The sequence below is a fragment of the Schistocerca serialis genome, chromosome 3, assembly GCF_023864345.2.
Source record: "Schistocerca serialis cubense isolate TAMUIC-IGC-003099 chromosome 3, iqSchSeri2.2, whole genome shotgun sequence".
Lineage (NCBI taxonomy): Eukaryota > Metazoa > Arthropoda > Insecta > Orthoptera > Acrididae > Schistocerca > Schistocerca serialis.
This window is the reverse complement of record NC_064640.1, coordinates 312,192,206-312,208,076: the sequence shown is the minus strand read 5'-3', so window position 1 is coordinate 312,208,076 and position 15,871 is coordinate 312,192,206. Positions and strand designations below refer to the sequence as shown.

Below are 15,871 nucleotides of genomic sequence, written 5' to 3'. Positions count from 1 at the left end.
GGATAGCCTTCTTCCACTCTGACTTTAGCGATTTGAGAACTTTCACATCTGCTGGTTGCGTCATGTGTGTAGTGTTACGTTGTAGTACATGAAAGATTATGCCATTCTTGCAACAAAATTCATTAAGTTCCATTGTCTGATGTGTTCGATGGCCATCTACTAACAAAATAACTAGTTTTTAATGGTACTTTTAGCAATCGAATCATTGACGCCATTTGCGACATAGTCCCAGAATATGCCACTCTTCATCCAACCAGAATCTGACCGCCCAAGGAACCAGCCTTGTGGTATACTCTCAATGACATCCTTGACATCCTTCAGTGGTCGTACATAAGCAGAAGCAATCGTAGGTGCAATTGTTTTACCGCTTACTATGAATACCAACAAGACGGTGATGGTTTCCTTTGAATTTCCTATTTCAATTTGACAAGCATTTTTCACTCCTTTAAGTCTAGCAGCTTACCTATCTTACGATACATAGTGAAGCTGGTGTCATTCCCATTCGTTATTCTGTCTGGATCTGTCAGAATATCTTCGCAGTTCATGGCTTTCAGATGTCCCTCAAGCTCCCAAAACCATTTTCATATCGTTTCTTCTCTTACAATGGCTCGTCCTTTGGCCAAGCCCTCATGAATCGGTCTTTAAGTATTTTGTGCTGCCCACAAAAAAGAAGTGTACCATTTTTTACCTGACCACCCATCTGTGAATGGATTTTTTTCCGCTGTCAGGTCTGACAATACTCTGAAGGGTGTTTAAGAGTTCGTACTTTTTCCTGGGAAAGCCACATTTGCTTAGCTGAATCAACCAATCTACCAGTTGAGCTCTAAACAGCCTCTGGGCCCATTCTTCTCGGCCGTTTCAGGACCCGTCCATGTAGCCTGTCTTACAGTTTTCCTCCTGGAACACCATAACACTGGCTCGCTTCTCTAATGCTTAAATTATTTTCCGAGACTTTAAACAGTGCTTTAATTAATTGGGTCTCTTTAGCAGAAGCCATTTTATATGAATGCGCAAAATAATATTTATTTTTATAAGTTGTGGAACAATTTTTTCGTATTTCTCATTACCTATACATTATTATTATTATTATTATTATTATTATTGTTATTATTACTGAACATTATTTTAATTACATTTTAGTACTGAGTGAGGTAGTTGACTAATAGTTTTCAGGATGCGAGTAGTCAACATCCTTCTTTCTCACTAGACTTACTACTGGGTTTTGTGTGTTTAAATCTCTAATTCCTGATCCGAAAATAAATACCAAGACCTAAGCTTACAGATGATAAAAATGGGATTTAAATGCAGTATGAGCCATTATATATTCTATGTATTACTTGGGTCTGCTATAGACAACCCCCCTTAATAATGCTTAACCTAATATGTTTAAAAACAATTTCAGTGCTCATTCCGTAATTTTGTAATACCCTTAGTCACTCAGTCACTTTTTTAAGTAGCTTTGACATATAACAACAATCTATCGACCTTTTAAAAATAACACCGCACATTGTACAATTCATAAAAAAAATCACACTTAAACGAACCCCTGCTCTCCACATGTTTGCGGCTGACTACTGGTTTTTCATTGCCCTCACTATAAGTCACAGGAATGAGAGAGAATGGCTGACGATTTGTGAGCCAAAAGAATATAGCCATGTTACATAGTGTTTTTTTTTTTTTTTTAATTATGCCTAGATGGCTGTCTACTGGAGGATGACTGAAAATAGGGGAAACTGTCCTACCACTTTTATTCATCTACATACTTACCTTATGCTATGAATGATTCTATTTTATTCTGGATATATGCCTAATTATAATACGGATAATACGTACGTGTTATTGTTTTGCCAGTTTGCGCCAGGCTGTCCAGTATGACAGCTCAATGACAAAGATGTAATTAATGTTAAGATTGCTTTGAAACACGTTTATCATACTGCATACTGCATAGTTTCACGAATGAAAGAAACAATAAATTTTAAACAACAATTTAAAATTTTTATTCCGTTATAGCATTTTATCAGCTGACTAGACACATTCTGGTGCATTAAAGACACAAAAATATAGAAGTGGTGAAGAATATGAACCATATCCAATAAGGAGCTCATAAGCGATTGTACCAGAGCATATAGAACACTTCTCAGACCTCAAAACGGAGCTGATGCACCATAGTGTGTTGCATCAAATAAACAAACTAACGTGTTCATGTCTCTAGTTTGCATGTTTCATGAGAGAAAATTAGCGTAATAAGCAAGGAGAGATATATACGTCCATATCAGTCCAAGTGAAACTATGGGAATTATTTAAAAGGCACCATGCTCACATTTGACTGTAAAACTATTTATCCATAGCAGTTTCGGCCATGGTACCCTTAAGAAGTGGCGTAATGCGAAAATTACATTTATGGTCATGTCAAAACTGTAAAAAAAATCTCACATGTATGCTGTACGTCATCAGGTTTATAAGTTGGGTACATAATATTTCCATTGTCTCATGACACTTCGGCCACGCGGCCAAAATTGCAATAGTGGATTTTACATATAGTTTTAAAGTCAAGTAATAGCAATTACACTACCCTAAAAATATTAATACTTATATTAGTTGTTAGTGTCTATTAAAACCATTCAGGTTTCCAGACATGGCAGTGGTGTTTAATTATTTATTTCGTTTTCAAAATTCGTAATCAGTTTCTTAAAATATGTGTGTTTTTTGTTGGAAAACAGAGATTCGATAGGGCCCGAGGAAACAATTGCAGTCTTCTTACAACCGAAAACTTAAAAAGGAAATTAAGATGCTTTTGCACAAAAATACTTTACCTTCCTACCCATATCAGTGTTAAGTTTTATTTTAAGGTACCGGTATACAATTGCTTTTCACCTATTTGCCACGAACCTAGTAATTTAACTCTTGTTTTATGACTTTAGCGCTATCATAACGTTGTTATAAAAATAAAGTTTAAACAAACTGATCCAAATAATTTACAGGAACTTATCGTAATGATTCTTTCCTTTCCTAGTTCTCCCTGTCTCATCTGTCAAAGTGCTGCATCGACAGAGAATCGATGTGACAGACAAAGCGATACAGTACATATGTTTGTTATGGTGTATTAGGTTGCGTAGCTTATGTTTTACTTATAATATGTTTGCGCTTTGTTTTTATTAACTCTTGTACATCATCGCCGTCATTCTGGATTGCTTGCTTGTTTTTTACAAAGTTATGAAACTTGCTAGGTAAGAACATGAGTCATTTGAAATTTTCAATTACGCGTCTTTACATCTTTATATGTTGAAGATGAATTATACATGTGTGAATTTAGCACAGTGTTCAATAATTGCGTTATTAACTAGCAATTTTTTTTAAAGAAAACATTGTTATATTACAGGACTTCTAGCACAAACGCACATGAATCAGTTCGAAGTCCGCTATCATTGGAAGAAAGGGAAACATGGATGGGATCGTATCAGCTAGCGAGGACACAAACGTCAGATGCATCCTCAAATCTGGGTAATGTGGAAAATCTGGAACGACTGGAAAGACCAAACAGGTGTGCAGTCAACAGTTATAACGATTACATTTGTCAGATAAAATGTTTTTGTGTTTTACTTAAGTAATTCACTGCATTGGGAAGTTCTGCATTGGCTGGAGGAGTAGCCGCTGGAATATTTTCTTATGCCTTTCATTTATAAGTAAGTCCATAACAAAACGTGGGAAACAAATTACCAAGTTACATTGCTACTAACGTTACAAGTTAAATGAACATATGGATGAAGTATTCAATGAAAATCTTTGACAGAATAATCAGGATACTGTTCTTCAGAATGAAATTTGCTTGCTACTTTTCAGCTTACTGTCATTAAGAACAACAGTCAAATAATAAACTAGATTTACCAGTATTTTGTCACATTATTTGGTATGTAAATTGAGGTTCATGTGAAAATATTTTATGTTTTACTGATTATCATACAATAATGACTAACATCATTCAGGTGCATGAGACATCATCTTTGAGACCACACATAATGTACTTACTAATCACAAATAGAGCCTTTTCTGGTGTTGGAAACATTGCCTCTGTAATAAGAATGACTACTTCAATTTCAGGGTGGAACCTAGTAAAGAGATGAAGGCTGCCCTTAAAGTTATAAATGATTCATTAACAAAACCATCAGCAAAGAAGGATCTGCCTCATCATTTGTCAAATGCTGCGAATATAGTGCAGAAGGAGTGGTTCAGGGTGAGCAAACAGTTACTTACTGTCAGTGCATATCTGTAATTGAAATTTTCTATTACCAATCATCCTCTAATGTTTCACTTAAGCATTATTAATCATGAAATTAATAGTCATAAAAATAAGGGAGATTACTGTTACAGGTTCTGCAAAAATTGTGACCTTTCCCTATGTAGTGTTGTTGGCTGTTTAAAGATTCATTTAATTCTTGAAAAAACAGGTAAAACAGCCACTCTTAATAAGTCTGTGTCTTACAAACAAATTGTGCCATTATGGTTTCAAACTGTCATCTTGTGTTTAAAATAAGCTAAATTAAATTTCTCCAACAAACAGCAGTCCACCAGTCTGCTTTATTTTAAAGTCAGAGGTGGCACCCATATCTTAAGCAGTGAGTTGGAAAGGGGATCATGTTCCGAAAAGCAAATTTTTTAGGAGAGAGAAGAGACTGTTTTATTAAACAACAGTTTTAAGCATGTTGTCATGGTGTTGCTAAGTCATCAAATGTGATCAACAGTTGGAATGTACTGAATATGACTCTTTTCCAAAGGTGGTGATGTTGATGAGGCAACTAGGATTCTATCATTTGAAAACATAATGTCTGTAAATTAGTCCCTGATCATGTTACGGCACATGAAGGTCCATCTTGATCACAGAAATTGTACAGTTTAAGTGTTGAAGGTGGACCTTTACAAATAAAGTCACTAGATTTTTGTTTGCAGTGGAAGGATTGTCTTATGAAAGTTTATACTATTCATTTTCATTACAGCAATGAGCGTGTGTTATGAGCATACCTCATTATTCATAATGTACCCAAAATACAACCACAACCAGAATACAGCAAAGCAGAGAATGATGGGTATGCTTAGAACAGGTTCATTATACACTTCTTTATCTGGACATGGCCCATTCTCTAACTCAGTACCATAACATAATCAACTATCCAGTTCTTCTGTTGTTACTACATGACTGCTTGTTATACCAAATGATGCATACACACATGGTGATCAGTAATCTCTGATAAACATAATTTAAAAGAGAAAAAAAGGAAAAAGTGGACATGACTCCAACTCAACTTACCCATTCAGTTATAGTTACTAGTTGACAAAGAAGCTGTCTTACAGAACATAGTTGTTTCTGTTTGTCAGATTACAGTCTAGGTGTGTCATACGTAAGTGCATACTTCTGTTACTGTAAAATGTAGATCTTTGTGGTGGCCCAGTGTTAGTTTGTTTTTGGATTAGCTCTTCACTTTGTGAACATATTCCCAACATAGATATGGTCTACTTTTCATTCCGTCCTTTTCTTACTCAGCATAGGTAGGAGGAGATGTCAGTCTGTTAGTAGCAGTTTGTGTGTCGAAGTGAGTAGTAGTAAACAACCTGCTGCAATGGGAGAAATTCTATGGTACATTGTACCATCTCTTTACCGTACGGGTGCTGTAGGCAGTCACTGGTAATTAGTAATGGTGTACATCCTTTCTACCTTTTCTGCAAACTGCCAGTTTATTCATGTCTAAGCTGAGTTCCCACATGTTTGAAACTATGATATATGTACACTAATTGCTCTGAGGCCAGATGGCTTTCTTTTGGGAGTATCAAAGACACTATAAAGGAATTATTTACCAGTGATAGAGAGTTATTTTGTAATAACAAAAATTAAAATTGGAAATGGAGACTCATTGCCACTTACCTAATTCACTCTCACAGCATCCTAAAACTACAGTTTCATAGTTTATATGTTAATTTCTGGGTATTGTTTACAATGCCCTGAAGGTACACTTTAATTCAAGTCTCTTATCTCAGTACTTTACGTTATGCAACACCAATAATGTGTTGGTTCTTAGTAAGCTACTTTTCAGTTTTTCTAGAGGTGCTGCAAGTGTTGTCAATATGTCAATATTTCCTGTCTTCAGTTTTTCATTTACCACAAGTTATGACAGTGTGCAGAACTGTTGTTGTTCAATAATAATAATAATAATAATAATAATAATAATAATAATAATGTGTGGCTCAGTGGCGTGCTGCAAGTGCAGGTGATGCCCCACACTGTTGATTGGTGATGGATAGGTTAAAACACAGATTGCAAAATCCATGATCTGACTAGGGATTCCACCCTGCGACCTTTTGTTTTCCAGGCAACTTCTTTACTGCTAGACTGCCAAACCCCGACATTATTCTGTAACTAAACAAGTAATAATACTGTGTTGTGTATACATGAAATTTTGTTCCTCATTTCACAATAATGTGATCCTCAACTAGTTAATACTATTTTAGTGGGGAAAAAAGTTTCTAGAACATTCTGGAATATTGCAACTGACGACGTCATTTTGTGGCAATACTAATCAGTGATGAAAGGGATTTTGGAATGCTGAAATGATGTTACTATCAGTTATGAAGTTGAAGTAAATATGACCTGATGCTTTTATGCCTGTAAAGTGTGCAGATGGTAACATTTTAGTTTTAGTGCTCGTTCATAAAAAAGGATCTCATGTGGCCTCCACAATGTATTATAAAGTGCTTCTTCCTTCAATTTCTACATCTACACTTGCATACATGATCCCCAAGTCACATTATCGGGTATGTTGGATGGTACCTTGTACCACTAATAGTCATTCCCTTTCGTGTTCCACTCACAAACAGAGTGAGGGAAAAACAACTTTGTATATGCCTCTGTACAAGCCCCAATTTCTCTTACCTTCGTGGTAGCAGTAAAATAGTTGTGCAGTCATTCACAGAAGTTGGTTCACTAAATTTTCTCAATAGTGTTCTTCAAAAAGTGTGTCACCTTCCCTCCGGGGTACCTATTTGAGTTCATGAGGCATACCTGTAATACTTGCATGTTGATCGAACCTACTGCTAACATTTCTAGCAGCCCACCTCTCAATTGCTTGGATGTCTTCCTTTAATATGACCTGATGGACATCCCAAACACATGAGCAGTATTCCAGAGTAGATCACACTAATGTTCTATATGTCATCCCCTTAACAGATGAACTACACGTTCCTGAACTCTCCGAATGAACTGAAGTTGACCATTTGCCTCTCCTACTACTGTACTTATGTGCTTGTTCCACTTCATATCCATCAGATTGTATATGTATATAGAGAATAAGAGTGGTCCTATTGCACTTCCCTGGAGCACTCCTGATGATACTCTTGTCCCTGATGAACACTCACCATTGGGAACAATGTACTGGGTTCTGTTACCTTCGAAGACTTTGAGCCACTCGCATACCTGGGAACCTTTTCTGTATGCTTGTACCTTCATTAAGTGTGCAATGCGTCAAATGCTTTCTAGAAATCTAGGAGTATGGAATGTGTATATTGCCCTTCATCCAGAGTTCGCAGGATATTGTGCGCAGAAGGAAAGCTGAGTTTCACATGAGCAATGCTTTCTAAATCCATGCTGATTTGTGGACAGAACCTATCTGCCTGAAGGAAATATGTTATATTAATACTCAGAATATGTTCAAGAATTCTGCAGCAAGCCAAAGGATATTAGTCTGTAATTTCACAGGTCTGTTCTTTTACCCAACTTGCATACAGGAGTGCCCTGCACTTTTTTCCCCAGTTGCGGTTTTGTGCTTTGGAACAGTTTTGTTATAAATACAAGCTAAGTAAGGAGCCAATGCTGTAAAGTTCAAACTGTAAAACTGAACTGAGATTCCATTCGGATCTGATGACATATTTGTTTTCAACTCTCTCTGTTGCCTCTCTATGCCAGGAATGCCTATTTATATGTCCTCCATATGGGAGTCTGTGTGATGTTCAAACGACAAAATGTTTGTATGAGTCCTCTGCCTGAATGAGTTATTCAGTGTGAAATTTAAAACTTCGGCTTTCCTTTGGCTGTCTTCTACTGTTACACCAGATTGGCCAATGAGTGACTGGATAGAAGCCTCAAACTCACATAGCTGTTTTATGTAGGATCAGAATTTTCTCAGCAAGATGTTTGCTGAGGTATGATTTGTGGATTGATAAGCGCACAAATTTCTACAAAATTTTGTCTATCATTGGTGTGTTCTATTTTTAACTGAGAGTGCAACAGTCTAAGTGATTTCCATATTTTGTTACTAAACCACTGTGGGCCTTCCCCCATCCTTAATCTACTTACTCACCACATACTTCCCCACAGTGCAATTTACAACCAGTTTAACCTTTGCCCATAGTTCCTGTACCTCTGTCATATAGGAACTAACTGGTATCCATTCATTGCCTAAGTAGGTTGTTAACAGTTGCTTATCTACTCCTCCCAGCAAAAACACTCTGCTAGCCTTCTTCATAGATTTATTAACTTCAGCAACTTTCATCTTTATGACACCATAATCACTAATCCCTATCACATAGAGTTTCTGTGAATGATTTTAAAACTGTCACGGCAGAATCGGGTGGCCAGTAAAAACATTCAGTAATTAACCCGAGATCACGTAGGCCTGTTACACACGTCCAGATAAAAACAATATCTCTGTCTACGGCAAGGAACACTCTCCCTCCTATGGCATATAATCTGTCTTTTCGATATACATTCCATGCCTTGTTAAATATTTTGGATCTTTCTACTTCAGGTTTGAGCCAGCTCTGGGTTCCAAGAATAATCTGAGCATGTCAGCTTTCGTGGATTTTCATTTTTTGTAGACCTCATCCCAATGATTCCTACAAATGTGTCAGTTTCATTGTTGTAGTGAGTAGGATTACAGTGAGTAAACAAATAAATGAAGAATGGAGCAAATGAATGAACAAAAGCAGAATGGATGAATGTTGTCACATTGCTGCATTGCTGTTTGTTGGCAGTTGTTGAAGCTCTTGGACAATTGTAGAGAAGCATCATCATTCAGTTTAGTCAGATAAGTTTGTGGCTGTTCACACCATCCAGCCATAAATAGTATCAATTTGGTCGCATGGGTCAAGAAAGCTGGTGGTGAGAATACGAATGAGTCAATTTAAAGTTCATGTAGAAACTCTACTTCCCACTGTGACAATATCTCTCTCTCTCTCTCTCTCTCTCTCTCTCTCTCTCTCTCTCTCTCACGTGTGCATATGTGCAAACACCCCCCCCCCCTTCCTCGCATGAGAGAGGTGTGTGTGTGTGTGTGTGTGTGTGTGTGTGTGTGTGTGTGTGTGTGTGTGTGTGTGTCTGTCTGTCTGTCTGTCTGTGTGCTTCTTAGTTCTTTTGACATAGTTCTTTAAAAGCCATAACAAAATGTAAAATCAGATTTGTTTTTCTGTTCCAGATATCAGGGGGCAAGAATGTTGATCCCTTAGCTGTGGAGGATTATCTTGATTATATTGAAGGTTATTCTTCACAATTACTGGAATATGTAGTCAATATGACTGACATGAGTGTAAGTACATATAACTGTTTCAGTTGTGTAATAGTCACTCAGTAGAGACTGAATATTACATGTTATGCATGCTAGTGGTGGAATTAATTGAAATTTGTCACTGTAATCTTTTGACTGGTTGTATTATTGCTTTTTGATTGTTCTCATTAGTTTTATTGCTCACCTCAAGGTACTAATTTGATTGTGGTATGTCATTGATAAAGGAAAAAGGAACATGTATAACTTCGAGGAGCTGTTGAGGTGCTCACAAAGAAACTCATAAATAACATGAGGTTTTTTTTAAGCTGTTTCATTAAGCTGTAACAAAAGTATGCAATTGTCCAAGGGATAAATTGAGGTGGGGAGAGATGTACTTAACAGAAATAGTAATATTTTACTTCAAATCAAATGTTACTGCAAGCTGTTCTCATTTAACAGTTGGTTCAGTTATTGTTTGCCATTCCTGTAGATCATGAAGCACATGAATTTTTAGCTCAGTTGCATTACAGTTTGTGAAAATTACAACATTGAGAAACAGTGGTTCAAATGAATTCAGTGTCTGGAGGCTGAGGAGAACTAGACACCAACAATAAATGATTTAGATTGTAGAGACACTGCTTACATGTAAGAGCATTAGCAGCCTGTCGTGTGTGATTGTTTACTAGAAACTCTGTAAGTTTTAGGGCTTTCATATGCAGTAGAAATAAATAAAGAAGTGTCAGTAAGCCACCTTAAAGTCAGATGATATCACCACGTGAGTGAGAATGTTGGGTCTCCAGAAGATGGGTGTGTCACATCATAACATTTTGCACCATACTAGACTTCTTGTTAAGACATTAATGTGCATGTTGTATCAGCAGATATGCCAAAGCTGTGTACAGTGATGATTGGGAATTAAACAATGCGGTGTTAGCACAGCATTAGACGGTGACCAACTTGTCCATCTGACCATAACAGCCTATACAGCATGCATCACCTCAGTGCCGCATCACTGAAACAAACTTGTCAGTGGCAACTGTTTGACCCCATTCTCTGGGTGGTTTATGCTGTATCATGCACGAGATTGCCTCAGTTTCATTGATATGCTGAGCAACAATTCTTTTTGTTTTGTTTTGTGTTTTGCAAATCCTACTTTATCATCCCTTACAGCAATGGTCTTCTGTAAGTTAGACATTGCCTTGCTTATCAGTCTGGAAGCCTGCATTGTTGAATAACATAATGGACAAATGCCAGGTGTCTTAGTTTAGGTTGCCATTGGATACAGCATGCAGTCTTGACTCCTACTTCTGGAAGAGAATGTGGACAGTAACTGCTACGTCAGACTCTTGTGGTTGAGGTACTCCCTGTTCTTCAGGCAACTCCACATGCCATGTTGCAACAGGACAACATCCACTTACTTGTGGTGAGGGATGTGTAAGTCTTCTTAAAGCCTGGAAAGTGCCATTTTATGTTTGTTTGATTGTCACCCGTACATCATGGCTGCAGTACATTTGTTCAGCAACTTGTTTGTCATGGTCCTGTTTTCACTTTGTAGACTGGTATACCAGCTGTGTTAATGGAGAGTACCCAGGAACCTACTGAGATTCTCAGATTCCATACCATAGTGTTTAGAGGCTCTGATTACACTACATGGAGATCAAGTGAAACTGAATTCTCAAAATCAGATATAGAGTACAGTTCTATAATACTGATCATTCATCTATTGTTACATACAAAGTCAATTTTAGTCACATGTGTCATTCTTGATCATGCTATTTTCGCAAACTTAACTTTATTTCTTCATTTGGCTCATGGTGTAGCTCCTCTCCATTTCTGTGCTGCCTGGCATTGGGCACACTGTCAACCTTAATGCTCTACATTGTGATATTGCATCATTTGATGCATGTATGAATTTTGTGGGTATTTATGTATACAAATGGTGAAGCTCTAGCTCTAGACCCTATATTCAGGCTTGGTGATGCCATTAAGGAGATCTTTCTAGGTTCTGATAAGCTGAAATTCAGTCTGGCCTAGAATCTTAGAGATCAGAGAGTGTTCTGTCTTTCCAAAGAGATATTACTAAAAAAAAACCTTAAGGGGAGATGTGTTACCAGAACTCAAACCTGGATCTCCACCTTTCGCAGGTGAGGTGACACCTATTGTATTATCCAAGCACACTTCTTGGGCAGATTAAAGGATCAAATTTTCCCTAGTTAACCTCTGTGCCTCCCATATCCTTCATAGGCTCCAGTGCAGTGCTGCAGTACCAATACCTCACAGAGAAGGATACATGAGTGAGTGTGATGTAAACCACAGCTTCACAGGTGGTACTGAGACTACATAGTTTTGGTCTTTTGTGAAGGTGAACTTCAGTAAACATTGGTGACAAGTTAGAACAGTGTACTGGACTTTAACTGGAATGTGGTGCTCTGCCTTTCAGGGTTAGTCTGTCTTACCTGCTGTGCACACAAGTATGCCTTAAGGAACATCTAAAGGCTTTAACTTTTCACTTGTTTATCTTTATATTTACAGTGGAGACATCTTTTTCCTTATCTTGCAAAAGTGCCAACTTTACAGAATTGTCAAACAGCCTGCAGGAAGTTTGAGTGGTACAGAGTGGGACTAGTGACAGGTTTAAACTGTGGATTGGTATGAGAGGCATGCTCACAAAGCACAGGGCTTGCAAATCTGAAGAGCTGGATTCAAGTCCCAGCATCACATACATTTTTTAATGTGCCCCAAATGTTCTGGTGTGTGTACGCTGTTAAAAAATCAAAACGTGATTTTAAAAAAATTATATAGTCCTAACTGACAATCATATTGCACATTTTTATTTTTTTTAAGTGACTTTTGATGCAGATAACACAGTTTACATTGAGGCAGTAGGTATTAGCAAATGTACTTGTTACTGTTTCTGCAAAATAAGCCATCTGGAGTGGCGTGTATTTGTGGTAGCTCTAGTGGGGAAAACAATTTACTGCAAATGCAGCCAGCACTAATCACTCTCTTAACCAAACCAGAGATAAAAAGTCAACATTTCCACAAACATTCTTTGCCTTTTCTACATAAATACTCTCCATAGTAATCCAGAACAGAATTGTAAAAACAACAAAAAAATGTATCAAGCTGATTTTAGAAATGTGTGTTCTTGCTCGGGACACATTTTCATTCTCAAACATCAGTTACACAATAATGAGCAGGCACAATTACTGTTTGTCAAATTGTCTTCTGAAGTGACTTGTCGTGTATTGTTGTATTGTGTGTTTGTAGAACTTTGGGACTTTGATTTAGAGCGGTTTAATATCACGAGACGTAGTGAACTATAAGCAGTGAGTGCACTCAACTGTGGCTGTACTGGCACACTGAGAAGGCACTGGACACTCATTCAGGAGTATGGAGGTTCAGATACACATCCAGCTATTCAGTTTTAGGTTTTCCAAGGTTTCACTAAATCTCTTAAGGCAAATACCTAGAGGGTTCCTTCAAAAAGAATATTGAAAATTTCTTTCCCCAATCCTAGATAATGATAAGGATGCAGTGGTGAACCATTGCATTTTAGATGAGTTCAGATAAATGCCATTTGGATGGTAAATCAGTGTGTATGTTATAGCAAAAACAAAGAAAGAGTGATGTTAAACCTAGAACGACATCTGTTTCATTGCTCACAAATATGTACCTTTTATAAAGTAGAATTAGGTTATCTCTTCCCTTTCTTCAATTTTCAACTCTGAGGTTCGTTTGACATCCTTGATCAGCCCTGGCAATTTTGTTCCTCATTGGCACCTTCTGCTATTGTTCCAATATTAACTGCATTAAAGTTTAGGAAAACAAATACAAATTTTCTACAGCAAAACTGAGACTTTTTATACTAAATTTCATGCAGTTGCTAAAGACAGCAATTGGACAGCATCACGCTCTCTTCTTCTTGTTTAAACCGCTTCATAGTTGTCTCAAGGCAGTGAAATGAAATGATTATTCACTGGATGTTTCTTTTTCTTTGTGACAGTTGTCACAAGGCTCTTAGCTGTTAACAGTGACAGTGGTTTCATTGTCCATCAATATTTGATAGCCAAGCTCACTGCCACTACATCTGAGCCATTCTTAAATGTATCGGTTGTATTCTTCAAACCACAGGGATGCTATAATCAACCCAACCATTTCTCATAGAAATTTAATGTTAAGTTGCTCTTGAATTTGATTGATAAACTCAGCTGATAAAGGAGCTTCTTCCAAGCTCTTTTGCTTGTGTAGTACCGTCGACATAGCCCAAGCTTCTCCTGCCATGCATACACCATCATTCTAGTTGATTTCAGTGCAGTTGCTGAAATGTTTTTCGTATTCCTCCTCCATCAGAGCAGTACTGAAACAACAGTTCTGAAATAACATTCAAGGTTTTCAGAGACTCCCTGCTCCTTCACTTGAAGGACTTAAGTAATGTTAGGAGGAAAAAGAAAAAAAAAAAAAAAATTTCGACGTTTCTTTTAGTTAAATGTGTGAGGTTTGGCTTAGGGCATTATCAATCAACAATAAAATATTCCTAGAATTTCCAGTTATAATTATATTCTTTTTGATGTGAGGGATAAATAGTGTCATATAAGTCTATAACATTCCTTATATCTATGAATTTTTTGGTTGTTGTATGTAACCAGTAATTTTTTATTCCCTCATAGCACTGCTGCTTAATGAAAGAAAGAATTATCAAGGTTCACTATTGAGGACCTAAATCTTGCAACTTTCTTATTTAAATGTCAAGTTTACCACCTGGAACATTTTAGTTAACAAATGTTCCATTTAGGCATTTGGTTAATTAGTGTAGTATGTGTAGTAGTCCCTGTTGAATTTAAATTGTGGTAATCTAACTCAGACTTACTAGAATCCATCTACATGGAAGGCTCTATCTCTTTGTGGAGTTAAATATGAGTTCACAGCTCCAAGATGTTAAACCCTCGAAATTTGAGGTGGACAGCAAGGCATATCTGTCACTCGACAAAAAACCTTTGGAGACCATTCCACTGCATCAGATCCCATATGAAGCTTCTGCCTCCGTGCGCGCTCGAATCTCTCTAATTTTACATTCATGATCTTCTTGGGAGGTATAAGTAGGGGGAAGCAATATGTTCGATACCTCATTCAGAAACGCACCCTCTCGAAACCTGGACAGCAAGCTACACCGTGAAGCAGAGCGCCTCTCTTGCAGAGTCTGCCACTTGAGTTTGCTAAACATCTCCGTAACGCTATCACGCTTACCAAATAACCCTGTGACAAAACGCGCCACTCTTCTTTGGATCTTCTCTATCTCCTCCGTCAACCTGACCTGGTACAGATCCCACACTGATGAGCAATACTCAAGTATAGGTCGAACGAGTGTTTTGTAAGCCACCTCCTTTGTTGATGGACTACATTTTCTAATGACTTTCCCAATGAATCTCAACCTGGCACCTGCCTTACCAACAGTTAATTTTATATGATCATTCCACTTCAAATCGTTCCACACGCATACTCCCAGATATTTTACGGAAGTAACTACTACCAGTGTTTGTTCCGCTATCATATAATCATACAATAAAGGATCCTTCTTTCTATGTATTCGCAATACATTACATTTGTCTATGTTAAGGGTCAGTTGCCACTCCCTGCACCAAGTGCCTATCCGCTGCAGATCTTCCTGCATTTCGCTACAATTTTCTAATGCTGCAACTTCTCTTTATACTACAGCATCATCCGCGAAAAGCCGCATGGAACTTCTGACACTATCTACTAGGTCACTCCATGTGCCCCACTTCCCATCTGTGTCAACTGCGTAGAGAATCATCCCCCTTGCTCGCCGGACTGTAAGATTCTACAGAAGGAACAGAAATTAATCGAATACAAGACCCTGGACCGACTGATCTACACTGAGGCTAAACGGAAATTTGAATGGCTTGATGCCATGCGCATGACATCATCTTATGCCGCCACTGTCACTCCTGTTACAGCGCCATCCATTGCACCACATAAAGTCAGCTCTCAGAGACGAAGGACCACACTTGCCCCCTTGATGGTGGGGGGCACTTCCCTCCCTGTTGCTCCTGCATCACCTACTTTGGAGGCAACACACCCCCAACCAGCAGGGATATCAGTCCCCACTTCTGCGTTGGAGAAGCATAAGTCTTCTTTGGCTCCTCTCGCTAGGAAGGGGTCCCTTTGGTCACTCTCTTCCCAGGTTTCTACTAGTGGGAAAGATAACACCTGCCAGTGGCTAAAGAGCCCAAAAGTAGCTGGTCGTAGGCCTTCACGCTCATCCTCAGTCCCAGAGACTGTATCAGTGAAGTCCTCCCAGCTGGGGAAACCCAAGAAGCAGTGAGAGA

The 15,871-nt window shown here is 38.0% G+C and overlaps 1 protein-coding gene across 1 annotated transcript in view; it reads left to right on the top strand.

Annotated features, from left to right (window-relative positions):
- Window positions 1-15,871, top strand: part of LOC126470118 (KN motif and ankyrin repeat domain-containing protein 3) — a 400,202-nt gene that overhangs the window by 353,111 nt on the left and 31,220 nt on the right. Inside the window, exons 9-11 of the mRNA XM_050097722.1 lie at window positions 3,380-3,541; window positions 4,099-4,231; window positions 9,456-9,566. Of these exons, the coding sequence (XP_049953679.1) occupies window positions 3,380-3,541; window positions 4,099-4,231; window positions 9,456-9,566 (406 nt within the window). The remainder of the gene's footprint in view (window positions 1-3,379; window positions 3,542-4,098; window positions 4,232-9,455; window positions 9,567-15,871) is intronic.